The sequence below is a fragment of the Procambarus clarkii genome, chromosome 59 (assembly GCF_040958095.1).
Source record: "Procambarus clarkii isolate CNS0578487 chromosome 59, FALCON_Pclarkii_2.0, whole genome shotgun sequence".
NCBI classification, from domain to species: domain Eukaryota; kingdom Metazoa; phylum Arthropoda; class Malacostraca; order Decapoda; family Cambaridae; genus Procambarus; species Procambarus clarkii.
In genome coordinates, this window is record NC_091208.1 from 17,445,146 (window position 1) to 17,465,269 (window position 20,124).

General features: G+C 45.8%; 1 protein-coding gene across 1 annotated transcript; it reads right to left on the bottom strand.

The window, feature by feature from the left end:
* Positions 1 to 3,864: 3,864 nt before the first annotated feature.
* On the bottom strand, positions 3,865 to 16,726 carry LOC138353729 (uncharacterized). Its single transcript, XM_069307116.1, has 2 exons — positions 16,631 to 16,726; positions 3,865 to 6,378 (listed from the first exon to the last, which is right to left on the bottom strand). Exons 1-2 carry the CDS (start codon positions 16,724 to 16,726, stop codon positions 3,865 to 3,867), a joined length of 2,610 nt encoding a protein of 869 aa, XP_069163217.1.
* Between the last annotated feature and the right edge of the window lie 3,398 nt (positions 16,727 to 20,124).

Sequence of the window (20,124 nt, forward strand, 5' to 3'; positions counted from 1 at the left end):
ATATCTGATTTTATACAAAAAATGAACATTAAGAGGACACAAGAAAAAGTTCGCTTCCTAGAGGCTGTAGATTTCCTCGAACTCCTCCGACGCCGGGCAGGAACCGAGGATGCAGCGGGAATTTCCCCTCTGGATCGCGACACTGAGGCGCTGAAAGAGAAAACTTGCTGCTCTAGGGTCTCTTGTGGTGTCAATGAGCTTGGAACCAAGATCCTTAAGAAACCTTCTTGCACTCTCACCCCATGGGCCTAGGGTCTCAGACCCTATTGGAACGAAGTTGTACCTTTGATCTAGTTGCCTGTACTTGACTGACTTTTGTTTTTCTCTGTGTGTCGCTGCGGCTCCTGCCGTGCCGGCAGAGAGGGTGATGTATGTCGTTGCCAGGGTGGATACGCAAGTATAGTCCCATGCTAACTGCCTGCCACCCTTCCACGGACGCAGTGTGATTCCGTCTGGTCGGCCGGCAAAGCTAACAGAGTCACGGTTCAGTAGGTTACGGGGCTCTCTCTCCGCTGGACACTGAGCAGAGGCAAGGCTTCTTTTAATGATGTCGTTGACTTCGTCGTGTCTAGTGTGCCAACCACCCGATTTTCCACAGTGCAGGCCATGCAATCCATATTCGTCAGCATCTGCCTCGCCGCAAATACACCTGTGAACAGTGTGGATAGGGGCAGCAAGGCGGAGAGCGACTGCAATACGGAGCTCCTGCGGATCAAGACGTGTGCCTGTCGCAGACATAGGGACTGCCAGAAGGAAGTCCCCTGCATGGGGAGCCTGCACAGCTGTGAGGCGTGCACGATCACTGGGGGTTGTTGCTGCCTCCAGCAAAGCTGTGGCTTCTTTGTCTACAATGGGGCTGTCCCAACTGGATTGTTTCTTGGCTTTCGGCATGGCTGGTCTGAGTGCTGGGTCTGTCATGGCACCCCATTTCATGTCGCATTCCGTGTAGTGGGGGTCCTGTATTCCCGCTACATCACTCAGGGTGTCAGGTAGAATTTCCTTAACCAGGTCATCTGATGCTGAGGAGGAAGACAGGAAGGCTGGGACAGCAATTTGGGTGGCGGTGCGGACACCCAAGCCACCGAGCCTGACAGGAAGAGTGGCTTGTTTCCACTGGCATTCGTTTTTTCCAGCATGGTCTTCAGTAGGAGGTCATACTCGTCAAGCTTTGGGTTGTTGTAAGATGGGGCGCACCTCAGAAAGTAGGTTAGCCTCGGAAGGGATAGGCATTTGGTGAGGAGATAAAAAGCATCGTGGGCATCGATGTCACCTATTCTGTCTTCCATCCTCCTAAGGTCTGCGATTTTCTTGTCGAGGATCTCCTCAATGGCGTTAGACCCGAGGGGAGCTCCAAGGAGGGTGCTGTTCTCGGCCCTAATGACATGGGCTCCAGGCAAGGCAGACCTTATTCTAGCTACGATGTCTGGGTTGGAGGAGACTACTTCACACTTGGAAGGGTTCAGGACGAGACCCAGGCTTACTTCTTGCTCCCTTATTTTCCTGATATCTGACAAGAGGTGGTCTACGGTGCCAGCTATAGTGCCATCATCCAAAAACCAGATGTTGAACTCGCTGGACAAGCTTTCGGTGATTTCTTTTAAGACTAAGCAGAAAAGAAGGGGAGCAAGAGGATCACCTTGCTGAACACCTTCACATGATCTGATTTCATGTTCACCAAAGAGCAGTTTTGACTCGCCACTGTAGCACGATAGTATGAACGGGTAGAGGGGCCGGAAATGGCGATGTACGGCACAAAGTACTGCATCTCTTCTTACCATGTTGAAGGCATTCTTAAAGTCCAGTTTGAGCAGGGCCTTTTCATCAGAAATGTTTGTGATGTATGCTCGTGCTGCATGGGCAGCCGCTTCACAGCCTTGGGGGATTCCAAATCCTAGCTGGATTGGTTTCAGCAATTCAGCCGCTTGCTGGCTGACAACCCTCGTAGCAGCCTTGGCAATCAGGCGTCGGAGAGTGTTGCCAACAGCGATTGGCCTGATTCCTTCGTCCTTCTTTTTGAGAGCACAGAGGGAGGCACCAAAAAAGAGAGGCCTGATGACCTCAGGTATCTCACCAGCCAGACACATGTTGACGAACCTTGTGAGTTCCATAAGAAGATCTTGTGCAGCATCACCAACCGCAGGATTTAACATTTGCTTGATATGTTGAGGTTTTAACCCTGTAAAGCCGCCTGCTGACCCAGGTGGAAAAGAAAGGGCTGCTTTGTAGACCTCAGATTCACCAACGGTTAATGGGACTGAAATGGTGTCGGCTGATGGCGGAACGATGTTGTCGCCTTGAGGGGCTCTGGGTGGGTGCTTGCTTTGCAGGGCCCATGCTGTGGCTGAGTTTCGAGGAGCAATTTTCTCGTCACTGGTGAGGACTCTAATAGCACTTGCGGTATTTCCCTCTTCAAATTTCTTGGTGATTTGTGCTCTGATTTTGTACTTTTCCGGTATGTTGGTGTTACCATTTCTGCGGTGGGTGTGTTTTGCTCGCAGAGGCAGGCGAACTAGGTTGTCCCCCCTTGGGTATTCATTTATCGCCCTCAGGACCGAGGAAGCAAGTGATTTGTCCCTCCTTGGAGGGACGGTGAGGCATACATTGCCAAACAGAAGGACATTATGCCACGCTTGAATGTTTTCCGGCGCGTCATTGACCCTTTTCAGAAGATTACAAAGTTTGGCTGCTGCATTTGGGCGGGCTGCTTTTGGGATGTGTGGTAATGTTCTAGCAGACGTCGCTATGATCGCTTGGGTGAGGTTCTCAGATGAGATTAGGTTAATGGGAGTCTCTTCCCTAACTGTTAATGGCAGCTGGCCATTGCTTCCCTTCGGAAGCTGGTGGGAACCACTGCATCTTTCCTCGTTGAAGGTGTGAAAGCGGATAACACCACCGTTGGAGTTTATGGCGGTGTTTTTGTTGCATACTCGGCAGAAACCTCTTTTAGGAGCAGTTGTTGGCACCTCAAGGCTTGTGGAGTCCTGCCCGACCGCTGGGACCCCTTCCATTTCAACTCGGTTGGCAGAGTTAAACTGTGCATTATTCTATAGAGGGGAGCAAACACACTGGGTCATGGCCAAGCAACTGGGTGTGGAGCCAACAACTGGGTGTGGAGCCAGCAACTGGGTGTGGAGGCATCAACTGGGTGTGGAGCCAGCAACTGGGTGTGGAGGCATCAACTGGGTGTGGAGCCAGCAACTGGGTGTGGAGCCAGCAACTGGGTGTGGAGGCCGCGGCTGGGTGTGGAGGCATCAACTGGGTGTGGAGGCATCAGCTGGGTGTGGAGCCAGCAACTGGGTGTGGAGGCATCAACTGGGTGTGGAGCCAGCAACTGGGTGTGGAGCCAGCAACTGGGTGTGGAGGCCGCGGCTGGGTGTGGAGGCATCAACTGGGTGTGGAGGCATCAGCTGGGTGTGGCGGCATCAGCTGGGTGTGGAGGCCGCGGCTGGGTGTGGAGGCCGCGGCTGGGTGTGGAGGCATCAGCTGGGTGTGGAGGCTGCGGCTGGGTGTGGAGGCCGCGGCTGGGTGTGGAGGCCGCGGCCTCCAATGCAATGCAATGTATACAGGTGTATATATATATATATATATATATATATATATATATATATATATATATATATATATATATATATATATATATATATATATATATATATATATACACATCCACACACAAACAAAACATACAACCAGAAAGCAAACACACACACAAACATGCAACAATAACACTAACAAACAAACACCCGTGTGTGTATATATCCGTTTAGAGTGACTCGTATATTAACGGTCATCAGAAAGGCCAATAATGGAGGGAACTTTTCATTGATGTTTCGAGTCAATATAACGCTCATTAGCCAAACATAATTACAGGTGAGTTTGTGTACCTGTCCTGAAGCTGCAGGTGTAGTTGTAAAGCTGTCCTGAAGCTGGAGTGTAGTTGTGTAGCTGTCCTGAAGCTGCAGGTGTAGTTGTGAAGCTGTCCTGAAGCTGGAGTGTAGTTGTGTAGCTGTCCTGAAGCTGCAGGTGTAGTTGTGTAGCTGTGGTGAAGCTGCAGGTGTAGTTGTGTAGCTGTGCTGAAGCTGCAGGTGTAGTTGTGTAGCTGTGGTGAAGCTGCAGGTGTAGCTGTGTAGCTGTGCTGAAGCTGCAGGTGTAGCTGTGTAGCTGTGCTGAAGCTGCAGGTGTAGTTGTGTAACTGTGCTGAAGCTGCAGGTGTAGCTGTGTAGCTGTGCTGAAGCTGCAGGTGTAGTTGTGTAACTGTGCTGAAGCTGCAGGTGTAGTTGTGTAGCTGTCCTGAAGCTGGAGTGTATTGTGTAGCTGTACTGAAGCTGCAGGTGTAGTTGTGAAGCTGTCCTGAAGCTGGAGTGTAGTTGTGTAGTTGTCCTGAAGCTGCAGGTGTAGTTGTGAAGCTGTCCTGAAGCTGGAGTGTAGTTGTGTAGCTGTGCTGAAGCTGCAAGTGTAGTTGTGAAGCTGTCCTGAAGCTGCAGGTGTAGTTGTGAAGCTGTCCTGAAGCTGGAGTGTAGTTGTGTAGCTGTCCTGAAGCTGCAGGTGTAGTTGTGAAGCTGTCCTGAAGCTGGAGTGTAGTTGTGTAGCTGTGCTGAAGCTGCAGGTGTAGTTGTGAAGCTGTCCTGAAGCTGGAGTGTAGTTGTGTAGTTGTCCTGAAGCTGCAGGTGTAGTTGTGTAGCTGTCCTGAAGCTGCAGGTGTAGTTGTGTAGCTGTGCTGAAGCTACAGGTGTAGTTGTGTAGCTGTCCTGAAGCTGCAGGTGTAGCTGTGCTGAAGCTGCAGGTGTAGCTGTGTAGCTGTGCTGAAGCTGGTGTGTAGCTGTCCTGAAGCTGCAGGTGTAGCTGTGTAGCTGTGCTGAAGCTGCAGGTGTAGTTGTGTAGCTGTCCTGAAGCTGCAGGTGTAGCTGTGCTGAAGCTGCAGGTGTAGTTGTGTAGCTGTGCTGAAGCTGCAGGTGTAGTTGTGTAGCTGTGCTGAAGCTGCAGGTGTAGCTGTGTAGAAGCTGCAGGTGTAGTTGTGTAGCTGTCCTGAAGCTGCAGGTGTAGTTGTGTAGCTGTGCTGAAGCTGCAGGTGTAGCTGTGTAGAAGCTGCAGGTGTAGTTGTGTAGCTGTGCTGAAGCTGCAGGTGTAGTTGTGTAGCTGTGCTGAAGCTGCAGGTGTAGCTGTGTAGCTGTGCTGAAGCTGCAGGTGTAGCTGTGCTGAAGCTGCAGGTGTAGTTGTGTAGCTGTGCTGAAGCTGCAGGTGTAGCTGTGTAGAAGCTGCAGGTGTAGTTGTGTAGCTGTGCTGAAGCTGCAGGTGTAGTTGTGTAGCTGTGCTGAAGCTGCAGGTGTAGTTGTGTAGCTGTGCTGAAGCTGCAGGTGTAGCTGTGTAGCTGTGCTGAAGCTGCAGGTGTAGTTGTGTAGCTGTGCTGAAGCTGCAGGTGTAGTTGTGTAGCTGTGCTGAAGCTGCAGGTGTAGTTGTGTAGCTGTGCTGAAGCTGCAAGTGTAGTTGTGTAGCTGTCCTGAAGCTGCAGGTGTAGTTGTGTAGCTGTGCTGAAGCTGCAGGTGTAGTTGTGTAGCTGTGCTGAAGCTGCAGGTGTAGTTGTGTAGCTGTGCTGAAGCTGCAGGTGTAGTTGTGTAGCTGTGCTGAAGCTGCAGGTGTAGCTGTGTAGCTGTGCTGAAGCTGCAGGTGTAGTTGTGTAGCTGTGCTGAAGCTGCAGGTGTAGTTGTGTAGCTGTGCTGAAGCTGCAGGTGTAGTTGTGTAGCTGTGCTGAAGCTGCAAGTGTAGTTGTGTAGCTGTCCTGAAGCTGCAGGTGTAGCTGTGTAGCTGTGCTGAAGCTGGTGTGTAGCTGTCCTGAAGCTGCAGGTGTAGCTGTGTAGCTGTGCTGAAGCTGCAGGTGTAGCTGTGTAGCTGTGCTGAAGCTGCAGGTGTAGTTGTGTAGCTGTCCTGAAGCTGCAGGTGTAGCTGTGTAGCTGTGCTGAAGCTGCAGGTGTAGTTGTGTAGCTGTGCTGAAGCTGCAGGTGTAGTTGTGTAGCTGTGGTGAAGCTGCAGGTGTAGCTGTGTAGCTGTGGTGAAGCTGCAGGTGTAGCTGTGTAGCTGTGGTGAAGCTGCAGGTGTAGTTGTGTAGCTGTGCTGAAGCTGCAGGTGTAGCTGTGTAGCTGTGGTGAAGCTGCAGGTGTAGCTGTGTAGCTGTGGTGAAGCTGCAGGTGTAGCTGTGTAGCTGTGGTGAAGCTGCAGGTGTAGTTGTGTAGCTGTGCTGAAGCTGCAGGTGTAGCTGTGTAGCTGTGGTGAAGCTGCAGGTGTAGTTGTGTAGCTGTGGTGAAGCTGCAGGTGTAGTTGTGTAGCTGTGCTGAAGCTGCAGGTGTAGTTGTGAAGCTGTCCTGAAGCTGGTGTGTAGCTATACTGTGTAGAGATATTATTTGAGAAGCTCTTTTACCTATATTCTTCTCCCCCCCCCCCTCTCCTACACTTACATTTTTCTTCTCTCTATCTATCTCTCTATCTCACACACTTTATCTCTCTCTCTCTCTCACACTTTATCGCTCTCTCTCTCTCACACACACTTTATCTCTCTCTCTCTCCAATTACCTCCCTCCTTCCCTCCCCCTCCCTCTCTCTCTCTCCAATTACCTCCCTCCTTCCCTCCCCCTCCCTCTCTCTCTCCCCAATTACCTCCCTCCTTCCCTCCCCCTCCCTCTCTCTCTCCCCAATTACCTCCCTCCTTCCCTCCCCCTCCCTCTCTCTCTCCCCAATTACCTCCCTCCTTCCCTCCCCCTCCCTCTCTCTCTCTCCAATTACCTCCCTCCTTCCCTCCCCCTCCCTCTCTCTCTCTCCAATTACCTCCCTCCTTCCCTCCCCCTCCCTCTCTCTTTCTCCCTTACCTCCCCAATGAGACAATGGGATTTATACTTTTCCCAAAACTGATTATAACTATAATCTGCAAATTTTATTTTCAACCTTTTTACGCAGAAGTTACATCGTGAAGATTCTCAAGCCCCCCATTGCTGACCCAAGCCCCCCCATTGCTGACCCAAGCCCCCCCATTGCTGACCCAAGCCCCCCCTATTGCTGACCCAAGCCCCCCCATTGCTGACCCAAGCCCCCCCTATTGCTGACCCAAGCCCCCCCATTTGCTGACCCAAGCCCCCCCATTGCTGACCCAAGCCCCCCCTATTGCTGACCCAAGCCCCCCCATTGCTGACCCAAGCCACCCCATTGTTGATCCAATGGAAATTAACATAAAAAAAGGTAAAATTATCACATCAAACAGCGGCTTGATATGACTCTCGGTGAATATTATCATGCACTGCTAGTGGGCAACACTCCCGACTGCTGTCACTAGTCGAAGTTTACTGCTCAATCCTCAGGTGTTTTTTTTATGTGAAAATTGCTATAGAAAATTTAATTTAATATCATGCATTTTAAATATAAATACAACTCAATTAAATGGCTTCATTATGCACTTGCTCTTACAATTAACCATCCATTTTGCAATACATTTAACTCAATATTTGGTCATACACTTAACTATGTACCTTGCATATATGTATACTTCACTATACATATGAATATATTTATGATTATACACCATACACTTATCTATATACATGACAATACTCCTATCTTGGCATTTGACCATACAATTGGGTAGACACCTGACTATACATATAGTTATACATCTGACTATACAGCTGAATACACCCGTGAAAATACACATAATATACAAGAGCAAGGTGAAAACAGGAGCAATAGATAGGCTAGAGGTGTTAAATATGCTAAAGGTAGAAGATAGAAGAACAAAAATGAGGTGATATGATCACTACGTACAAAATAGTACCAGGAATCGACCAAATTGACAAAGAAGACCTTTTCTGAAAACTCCAACGTCAGCAAACAAGAGGACATATTGGTTCAAACTAAGGAAAAAATGCTGCCGAACACAAAAAAAAATTGAAAATTCACTTTTGCAGAGTGGTAGACGGTTGGAACACGTGGTGCTGTAGGCCTAAGCTGACAGTAACTTCAAAAGTGTCATATGACAGAGAACTGGCAAGATTATATAGGCTTTCAGCGGCATCATGATTTCAATAACCTCACAATTACCCGATCCTCTAAAAATTTAGGCTATGAACTCAAACTTAAAAATTGCCTCACCTCTCATGTTGCACTTTCCTCGTCTGTGAAGCAGCAGCAAACACTTTACGGTCTCCTTCTCACACTTTTCACCGCACTTTTCACTACTTAGGCATACACGAAGAGTGTTCACGGAACAGCGCGCGAAAAATCTTTGTTTACCTGGCGCTCAGCTGACCAGTAATGACGTCACCGCGTGCGCTTGTCCGCACTAATATGTTTTCAGACTTCAGTGACATTTAGGTTATGCGAAACATTGGAATTTTATCTTTATTTTCACACATATACCATAATTGTTCTTACGAAGGCGAAGATATGAATTACGATACCATATTAACAGAATATTAGTGACAGAACAGGAAATCACATCAAAATCTCGTTTTCTTTTCAAAAATTGACATACGCTCATCTAAAACAAATTTATATTATATTTTTTTTTAATTTGATTGACAAAGCTATCAAAATACAGCTTTATATTTCGGCCATTATAATTATTTGAGTTTTTTCGAGATTAAATGAGAAATGATATTGAGTTTTTCCAAGCGAATTGACGGTGTGTATTCACCTAGTTGTATTCACCTAGTGTATTGACCTAGTTGTATTCACCTAGTGTATTCATCTACTTGTGCTTACAGGATCGAGCATCTGCTCGTAAGCCCCGCCTTTAGACCATCGTTAGTACAATGCAGATAATATTCCTAAGTGTATGAAGTAATTGCAAAGGTGAAAGTACCTCATACCATTTGGTCTGAAACTGAAATTGAAATTGAAATTGAAATAAGTTTATTGAGGTAAAATACACACAAAGGGATGAGGTAGCTCAAGCTATTCTCACCCCGTTCAGTACAACGTGTTAATACATACATAGACACACATCACAAACAATAAACACATTACCAAACATTCTGAGAGATAAACATGTACATTTCCTCCTTCACAAGTGGTATGGTATCAGACGTACACAAATACTTTTATGACCTAGTTATACGGATAATTCAACAAAATATTACAGTCTTGGTGCAAAATTCTTATATCTCTCAAGAATATCATCAACCTTTCCTTTGTGACACATCCATTTGATCTGAAGTCACTGATAACAGGACAATCACAGATATAGTGTTGGAGAGTATGTCCCAGCTTTTGTTCACATTGTTTACAATTTAGAATGTTCACCATTGGGGGAGATTCATTTCCTGCTGCCACCTGCCATAGATATCGATATCCTAGCCTAATTCTGACAATTACAATGTCATACTGTCTCGTGGATGTTTTATGCTGTGCGTACATGTAATTCTCGGTTCTAGATATGTCATAGTTCCTTATGTGCTTTCTGGCATTTGTGTGTTAGTGACTGCTCTCTTGTCTTCTGTAATTTCTTGAAATATTACGGTTTTTACAGCAGAGATTGGAATGCCTAGATCCCAATCATGTTTATCATCATCATTATCTAATCATGTTTACATATAAAACTATTTATCGAATTGACTTCGACAACTTTCTCATTTAGTTCTTTCTAACACTAATTCCTCTGTTTCCAATTTCCTATTATATCTCCTCGTTTTTCTGATTCTCAATTTGAACATTGCCTCTCATATCTACTTTGTCAATCCCTCTTTAGTATCTTGAACGTTGTTATCATGTCTACCTTATGCCTTCTTGCAGTGTAGTGAGGTCCCGTTCCTTCAGTCTTTCTCCATAGCCTAGTCCCCTTAGATACGCAATGCGTCTAGGCATATATATTCTTTTTAACTATTTCTAATACTGTTTTGTGTTTCTTAAGGTAATAGTCTCATGCCCGGAGGAGCATACTCGTAGGTCATGCCCGTAAGCATACAGCAGTGGTCTGACAAGAGAGGAATATAGCGCTCGAAAGGCATTTTTGTTCACGTTCCTGAACGTGGACAAAAATTTTCTTTGTCCACGTTCATTCAAACCAATCACTCGACCCACAAATGGCGTAGCCACTTTAATTACGAGTTCATTACTCAAATTTCATAATCTCAGCAAAAGGTACCTCCATAAATGCTAATTACGGACGAAAGATCAATACGATACCGCCTCTGTAATTAGATTTTTCGTTCTATTACTATCCTTTCAGTTATTCTATCCTCTCCTATATATCCTTTCCTATCCTATATATCCTATCCTTTCAGTTATTCCTCCTGCGTGTGCTGGTGATTTATGAGGTCTGCTCTCATGAAGCCTCCATTACAACTTTTGTAAATCGACATTTTTTTAGGATCCATATTTATTTTTTGACAACAATTTTTATTTTCTAAAAAAAATCTTAGTCTAGATACTTTAATGAATGCTGTTTTAGGCTGCGGTAATTCTTGCCAAAGGTTATCATAATTAATTAGTTTTGTTGGGGACAGGAGGCCTGCAAGTATATATATATCCCTAAGAGGCAACCCCCACAACAGTTGTCTAACTACCTATTTACTGCTGGATGAAGAGATGCATTAGGTGAAAGGAAACGTGCTCCCCCACCCCCCTACCGAAGCGTATCTGTCTCGCTCGAGAATCGAACCCGAGATCCTAAATTGATTGTGAGTAGAGAACGAAGCCAACTCTACTACGAGACCCCCTTCCCGGGGCATCATATGTTACAGCTCCAGCCACAAGTGTTGTTTAATCTGTTATTTAAGGCTCAGTTTTGTGTTGTAATTTTTCCATCTCGAAATTGCATGAAAGAAATTTTAAATTAGCATTGGAGGATTACTCTGAATGGGCTCAGTAGGGAGGGGGTGTCAACTTTATCTTGTGGGGGATGGGGGGGGGATTTCAACCCCCGAATACCAGCGTCCTCAGCAGCATGGGCAGAAATGCATGTTGCAAATCTTGTACAATGCTTGCATTACTGCAGCTAATGCTGAAGCTTAAGAGGAAATAAAGCGAGTGCGCTTAAATTTTTTGTGTCTCGCTGTTTTAAATTGTGTTGGTCAGGCTAGGCTGTGAGGGAGGATGACACCATCTGCATGGCTCAAACACTAGTTTTTTTTTTTAGGTATCTTTTAAAAAGTATCTTTTAAACGTTGGTTTAATTAATGAGGAAGCATCCCCCCCTGCGAACAGCTTTAAAGCTGTGATATTTAGGATTGTATGCTGGCCGTTGTGGAATACTGAAGATATTCATGTATGTATGATATCAGGGTTGTCATACAATGATATACATGTACACAGACTCACACATACACGGAAATACAACCAAATACGTACACACACACACACACAGTGTCAGAGTAGTTAGCAAATGGAATGCATTAGGCAGTGATGTGGTGGAGGCTGACCCCATACACAGTTTCAAGCGTAGATATGATAGAGCCCAGTAGACTCAAAAACCTGTACACCTGTTGATTGACGGTTGAGAGGCGGGACCAAAGAGCCAGAGCTCAACCCCCGCAAGCACAGAAACACCACACACTTATATAATTCCAACATCCATACACTACAAAAACCTCAATATCATTTCCCTTCATTTAATTTCAAAATATTAAACTAATTACAAGGCCAGAAATACAGAGGTCCATTTTTTTACATAATGTTATAAGAAACTACGTATATATATATATATATATATATATATATATATATATATATATATATATATATATATATATATATATATATATATATATATATATATATATATATATATATACAAATAAATATATATTATAGCGGGTATTAAGTTATGAAAAGAAAACGGGGTTTGAAACGTTTCTGATATCAATGTCCCAAATTTAATAGATATATTGTCGTAATTATAATCCATATATATTTTCGCATCCATAAAATACATTAAGGTCAAATGTATGAAAATAAAGCTCAAATTTTGATGATTTTTAATTTTGTTAGCTTTTCCTTCGCCGTCATACGTTTCACAGAAGATAAACTATTGGACTTAAACACATGAGAGCGGACAAGCGCACGTGTTGACGTCATCATTGGTCAGCTGAGCGGGCGGGTAAACAAGCATTTGCGCGCCAAGCTGCCTCGTCCACACTCTTCCTGTATGTGTGTGTGATGGATTATGTAGTGAAAAGTGTGGTTCAAAAGTGTGTGTGTGAAGTAGCCCGTAAAGTGTTGGCTGCTAAGGGGGAAACAAAGAGCAAGGAAAAGTGTGACTTAAAACATAGAGGTAAGGTAATTTGGAGTGCTGGCTTGAAGCCTCGTACTGGGGACTTTGGTAGTTAGTAGGGGGGGAAGGGGGGGGGGTCATTCACCCCCCCTTCTTGTCTTCCTGTGTCTTCTACTCCCCCTTCCCGCCCCCCCCCCTGTGTCTTCTACTCTCCTTCCCGCCTTCCTGTGTCTTCTACTACCCCTTTCCGCCTCCCTGTGTCTTCTACTACCCCTTCCCGCCCCCCCCCTGTGTCTTCTACTTCCCCTTCCCGCCTCCCTGTGTCTTCTACCCCCCCTCCCGCGTCTTCAACCCCCCCTTCCCGCCTCCCTGTGTCTTCTACCCCCCCTTCCCGCCTCCCTGTGTCTTCAACCCCCCCCCTTCCCGCCTCCCTGTGTCTTCTACCCCCCCTTCCCGCCTCCCTGTGTCTTCAACCCCCCCCCTTCCCGCCTCCCTGTGTCTTCTACCCCCCTTCCCGCCTCCCTGTGTCTTCAACCCCCCCTTCCCGCCTCCCTGTGTCTTCAACCCCCCCCCTTCCCGCCTCCCTGTGTCTTCTACCCCCCTTCCCGCCTCCCTGTGTCTTCTACCCCCCCTTCCCGCCTCCCTGTGTCTTCTACCCCTTCTACCCCCCCCCCTTCCCGCCTCCCTGTGTCTTCTACCCCCCCCTTCCAGCCTCCCTGTGTCTTCTATCCCCCCTTCCCGCCTCCCTGTGTCCTCTACCCCCCCTTCCCGCCTCCCTGTGTCTTCTACCCCCCCCCTTCCCGCCTCCCTGTGTCTTCTACCCCCCCCCCTTCCCGCCTCCCTGTGTCTTCTACCCCCCTTCCCGCCTCCCTTTGTCTTCTACCCCCCCCTTCCCGCCTCCCTGTGTCTTCAACCCCCCCCCTTCCCGCCTCCCTGTGTCTTCTACCCCCCCTTCCCGCCTCCCTGTGTCTTCAACCCCCCCTTCCCGCCTCCCTGTGTCTTCTACCCCCCCTTCCCGCCTCCCTGTGTCTTCAACCCCCCCTTCCCGCCTCCCTGTGTCTTCTACCCCTCCTTCCCGCCTCCCTGTGTCTTCTACCCCCCCCTTCCCGCCTCCCTGTGTCTTCTACCCCCCTTCCCGCCTCCCTGTGTCTTCTACCCCCCCCTTCCCGCCTCCCTGTGTCTTCTACCCCCCCTTCCCGCCTCCCTGTGTCTTCTACCCCCCCTTCCCGCCTCCCTGTGTCTTCTACCCCCCCTTCCCGCCTCCCTGTGTCTTCTACCCCTCCTTTCCCGCCTCCCTGTGTCTTCAACCCCCCCTTCCCGCCTCCCTGTGTCTTCAACCCCCCCCTTCCCGCCTCCCTGTGTCTTCTACCCCCCCTTCCCGCCTCCCTGTGTCTTCAACCCCCCCTTCCCGCCTCCCTGTGTCTTCTACCCCCCCCTTCCCGCCTCCCTGTGTCTTCAACCCCCCCTTCCCGCCTCCCTGTGTCTTCTACCCCCCCTTCCCGCCTCCCTGTGTCTTCAACCCCCCCTTCCCGCCTCCCTGTGTCTTCAACCCCCCCTTCCCGCCTCCCTGTGTCTTCTACCCCCCCTTCCCGCCTCCCTGTGTCTTCTACCCCCCCCTTCCCGCCTCCCTGTGTCTTCTACCCCCCCTTCCCGCCTCCCTGTGTCTTCTACCACCCCTTCCCGCCTCCCTGTGTCTTCTACCCCCCCTTCCCGCCTCCCTGTGTCTTCTACCCCCCCTTCCCGCCTCCCTGTGTCTTCTACCCCCCTTCCCGCCTCCCTGTGTCTTCAACCCCCCCTTCCCGCCTCCCTGTGTCTTCTACCCCCCCTTCCCGCCTCCCTGTGTCTTCTACCCCCCCCCTTCCCGCCTCCCTGTGTCTTCTACCCCCTTCCCGCCTCCCTGTGTCTTTTACCCCCCCTTCCCGCCTCCCTGTGTCTTCTACCCCCCCTTCCCGCCTCCCTGTGTCTTCTACCCCCCCCCCTTCCCGCCTCCCTGTGTCTTCTACCCCCCCTTCCCGCCTCCCTGTGTCTTCTACCACCCCTTCCCGCCTCCCTGTGTCTTCTACCCCCTTCCCGCCTCCCTGTGTCTTCAACCCCCCTTCCCGCCTCCCTGTGTCCTCTACCCCCCTTCCCGCCTTCCTGTGTCTTCTACACCCCCCTTTGAACCTCCCTGTGTCCTCTACCCCCCCTTCCCGCCTCCCTGTGTCTTCTACTACCCCTTCCTGCCCCCCCTGTGTCTTCTACCCCCCCTTTCCCCCCCGCCCTTCTCGACCCCCTCCTACCCACAAGAGTCTAAGTAAACACTAAGACCCCAGAAGAGCCCTCGTCTGCCACCTGGCAAGAGAGAGCAAGCTTATCTTACCTTCCCAAGACTCACACACTCGCATCTCACAAGGCGGACAGATCTCCTATCATAACTGACACTATATGTATGTCATTTTTGCCTTCGCCTGTCGCTCTCCATCGTTACTCTATAACAAAAATACAGGAGGGGAAAAGATAATATAGATAAGTATTTATTTGAGCAAATTAGCCTAGTTAGATGATTTAGAACTGCGACGAGGCTTCGACCATCGACCATAAGAACAACTGTCTTCTTTTGCATGGTCCAGAGAGGAATCCAAACATCGGCATTATCCTGTATTTACAGATTCGTGGCTTTGGCTTTTTTTTTTTTTTGGTTAAGCCAAATTCCAGAAATTTGGCTTGAAACTGTAGACACCCAACACGAAATGCCGCTATTACATTATTTCTAGAGTGTAATGGCATATACGATTGGGGAATCTGATGGTATATACACCACTGTGTGTGTGTGTGTGTGTCGTAAGTATAAGTGTATATATTCTTTGGTTGTTCATGTGAATATGTGGTATAATTGTTAATTGATTAAATCAGATAGCCTAGCTGTGTGCAAGGAATACAATTAGTCAATTTTTAAAAATCCTTTTATTATCATTATTATTATTATTATTAAATATTGAAGTGAAATGCAAAAATAAAAGAATATTTGAGTACTATATTCACTTATATATATATATATATATATATATATATATATATATATATATATATATATATATATATATATATATATATATATATATATATATATATATATATATATGCATGAATACGATACAACATCTGCCGGGTTTAAAATGTCAAAACTGGGTCTTCGAAATGATTAAAATGAATATAATGTGAAATATAACCATGCAATGATTAATGAATATATGAAAAAAATCATATCACCCGTGACTATTCACGAATAAATTCATTACTATAGAGTTGTATGGTGTGGTAGGCCTAATAATTAGGCCTAACTCCCAGAGGAATTGCGTTTTTTTTTAATCAAATGCAAATTACGTCACGCATGATTACAACTAGGCCTACCAGATAGCCTCATCCGCTCATTATAATTTTGAATCGAAAATTGGGTTTCAGTTCAGTTTGAACTGACTTAACGGAAAGGTTAATTGGTATTTTGTCTCGCGGTTATTATTGACAATTTGTGATGGGTAGAGTAATTACGTGATAAGAGATAACGTGGTTAGTTAGCGGGACAAAGTGATATTATCAGCCAGTATTGATCCCTGTAAACTGGCGTTAATATTGGTACATGTTACTAATCATGGTGAACTACTTCCGGGAAGAAGTTCATGTTATCACGTTCAACTACTTCCGGGAAGAAGTTCATGTTACCGTCAAGTTCATGTTACTATCATGTTGAACTACTTCCGGGAAGTAGATCATGTTACTAATGTTGAACTACTTCCGGGAAGTAGATCATGTTACTAATGTTGAACTACTTGCGGGAAGTAGATCATGTTACTAATGTTGAACTACTTGCGGGAAGTAGATCATGTTACTAATGTTGAACTACTTGCGGGAAGTAGATCATGTTACTAATGTTGAACTACTTGCGGGAAGTAGATCATGTTACTAATGTTGAACTACTTGCGGGAAGTAGATCATGTTACTAATGTTGAACTACTTGCGGGAAGTAGATCATGTTACTAATGTTGAACTACTTGCGGGAAGTAGATCATGTTACTAATGTTGAACTACTTGCGGGAAGTAGATCATGTTACTAATGTTGAACTACTTGCGGGAAGTAGATCATGTTATCATCATGTTGAACTACTTGCGGGAAGTAGATCATGTTACTAATGTTGAACTACTTGCGGGAAGTAGATCATGTTACCAATCATGTTGAACTACTTGCGGGAAGTAGATCATGTTACTAATGTTGAACTACTTCCGGGAAGTAGATCATGTTACTAATGTTGAACTACTTGCGGGAAGTAGATCATGTTACTAATGTTGAACTACTTGCGGGAAGTAGATCATGTTACTAATGTTGAACTACTTGCGGGAAGTAGATCATGTTACTAATGTTGAACTACTTCCGGGAAGTAGATCATGTTACTAATGTTGAACTACTTCCGGGAAGTAGATCATGTTATCATCATGTTGAACTACTTCCGGGAAGTAGATCATGTTATCATCATGTTGAACTACTTGCGGGAAGTAGATCATGTTACTAATGTTGACTGTTGTAGGGTAGATGGAACTTTTGTAAGTGATTTTTAAACATTATTAAACATAGTATTAGGAACCATGACATGTTGTAGAGACCTATAAAGGTTAGAAGAACATAACTATTGGTGTTTAGATCAATTATTTTTTTTGTTTAAGTTTTATTTTTAAATTTAATTAATTTAATTAATGTGACATATGATTAATATTGATCCGCTATTTCAGACAAGATGCCAAGAGGCACATCTCCAAGAGGCACATCTCCAAGAGGAACATCTCCAAGAGGCACATCTCCAAGAAGCACATCTCCAAGAGGCACATCTCCAAGAGGCACATCTCCAAGAAGCACATCTCCAAGAGGCACATCTCCAAGAGGAACAATCTTCCACCATGACAAGGTGAGCAAATCTTACCACAATCATCTTAGCATCCTTCACATACAAAATCTAATAAACCTTTTATGCTTGGAGGTAATTTCCAAATTTGCGTATATACATATATGTATATATATATATATATATATATATATATATATATATATATATATATATATATATATATATATATATATATATAGCACTGGGGATTCGTAGTCCTCAGGTTTCGGGTTCGAACCCAGCGGAGGCAGAAACAAATGGACAGTTTCTCTCATCCCTGATGCACCTGTTTACCTAGTAGTAAATAGGTACCTGGGAGTTAGATAGCTGCTACGGGCTGCTTCCTGCGGGTGTGTAACAAAAAGGAGGCCTGGTCGAGGACCGGGCCGCGGGGACACTAAGCCCCTAAATCATCTCAAGATAACCTCTAAGATAACCTCAGGATAACCTAGGTAATCTTAAACTACTCATTCACTCTTAAGGGCCGTCCATTACAATCATAGTTGATTAGGAAATAACGTAAAGTGCTTCTTTTTAACTTCTCGGTTCTCTATCTGTAATAATATATCACTTATTCAAGTAATTTAATCAACTTTGGTCAAACTATAATTAAAGCCAGGCACTCGTGCCAATATCGAAATATTCAACCCATTTAAGATAGATAGTACTGTTTAAATAGTACTTTTTGCAACTATGTGCATCATAGTACAAATATTGACATACTTAGCAATTAGATAGTGGAATTTTATACTATTCATTTTATAGTCCAAAAAATATGAAGCTAAAAAACAACACTTAAATATCCCCTACGCCTACTATAGCACACATATGTACTGTATTAGGCCTCAAATAGCGTGTATTAGGCCTAGGAAGGTTAGGTTACTTTAGTTTGTCTGTGCAACATATATAAAAATTCTTTTCCGGTTTGTCTAAATTCAATATGCCCAATTTGTAATTTTAAATTGCGTTGTACGCAATTTGCACTGAAGACCTGCTGCATGGGTAACAGCTTCTCTTTCATATCAACCTACCCTGGCTTTGTACCCTGGAGAGGCCACTCCTGACCGACAACTAGAGTTGAAGACCTGCTGCATGGGTAACAGCTTCTCCTTCATATCAGCCTACCCTGGCTATGTACCCTGGAGAGGCCACTCCTGACCGACAACTAGAGTTGAAGACCTGCTGCATGGGTAACAGCTTCTCCTTCATATCAGCCTACCCTGGCTTTGTACCCTGGAGAGGCCACTCCAGACCGACAACTAGAGCGTAATTATAGTCTCCCGAGACTGATGGATGCCTAGCTGTAAGTCGGCATATGTACTATCATGACTACAAGCACTACCAAAGCAGGAGGACGGGCTGAAATATTTGGCTTAAACTCTTATCTAGTCAACGTGTCGGAAGCACTGAATGGCGTCGCGGTAGTGTGTTAAACTAACTAGCCAACCATGCCGTTGAATGTCGTGTTGGATGCAGGGATTGGTCGACCCTGAGCACTTGGATGAGAGAGCGTATCAACTTTGATTTGTAAATACTTTCTTTACAGGTAAGTGTCTCCCACAGCTCCTCGAGGGACAGTTGACACACCACCATAAAGGTACGTGCGCTCTTGTACTCCCAGTTCATAGCCTCTTGACAGTTTGAACTCCAGTCACGTTTGAATTCTTAAGTCGACCGCCTGTTAAGCGTCATACAAACACTTGTATATTACCCCTAAGATACCTGGTTTCGTTTAAGTATTCTTAGAGGAAGGCGTGATGGCCAAAAATTGGAATTGTTGAAGTTTAAGTTCGGTGGGTAAGTGGGGAGAGTTGGCTTCACAGCAAATATGGCGACTCGATTTGAAATGACGGCGGCGAGGCTTCCCGCCAAAATCTTGTGGCGGGAAAGGGCGCCGAGCCTTCCTGGTTTCTGAGAATATCATTGGTCGACAGTGGGGGTGTGTGTCCAATAAGATTGGTCTAAAGTGGAGGTGTGTGTCCAATATGATTGGCCGAAAGTGGGGGTGTGTGTCCAACATGATTGGTCGAAAGTGGGGGTGTGTGTCCAATATGATTGGTCGAAAGTGGGGGTGTGTGTCCAACATGATTGGTCGAAAGTGGGGGTGTGTGTCCAATATGATTGGCCGAAAGTGGGGGTGTGTGTCCAACATGATTGGTCGAAAGTGGGGGTGTGTGTCCAATATGATTGGTTGAAAGTGGGGGGTGTGTGTCCAATATGATTGGTCGAAAGTGGGGGTGTGTGTCCAACATGATTGGTCGAAAGTGGGGGTGTGTGTCCAATATGATTGGTTGAAAGTGGGGGGTGTGTGTCCAATATGATTGGTTGAAAGTGGGGGGTGTGTGTCCAATATGATTGGTCGAAAGTGGGGGTGTGTGTCCAATATGATTGGTTGAAAGTGGGGGGTGTGTGTCCAATATGATTGGTCGAAAGTGGGGGTGTGTGTCCAACATGATTGGTCGAAAGTGGGGGTGTGTGTCCAATATGATTGGCCGAAAGTGGGGGTGTGTGTCCAACATGATTGGTCGAAAGTGGGGGTGTGTGTCCAATATGATTGGTTGAAAGTGGGGGGTGTGTGTCCAATATGATTGGTCGAAAGTGGGGGTGTGTGTCCAATATGATCGGTCGAAAGTGGAGTCGTTTTTCACCACTTCCCTTTGCCAAGAAATATTTACACTGGATAGATGCTTTCACATATATATAGCGTGAATATATCTATGTATATATCCGTGTATATTAATAACAAAGCTATGGTGTAGTTTTGTTATTAATTGTTTATTATTTATTAATGTAATTATATGTTATTATCGACATGTTATACATTTTTGGCGGGTATATTAAATTTTTTTGTGGCAAGAAGAAAAAATGTTTATAAATTTGTGTATATAGTTTCGTGGGAATATTTATACCATATAGAAAACCTGTGCTACGGCCTTTACTTTCTTATTCCGATCACAGACGCAGGTGAAATATTTCAACCTGTCCTCAGGCCAAGCTCGTTAAAGCGGCGGCCGTTCCTCC

Bases quoted from the DNA above. Each gene is read 5' to 3' on its own strand.
- LOC138353729 (XM_069307116.1), bottom strand. From the start codon at position 16,726: ATGATCTACTTCCCGCAAGTAGTTCAACATGATGATAACATGATCTAC. The intron at 6,379-16,630 runs GTAGTTCAACAT...ATCTCTACACAG, and splicing joins ACATGATCTACTTCCCGGAA to TATAGCTACACACCAGCTTC.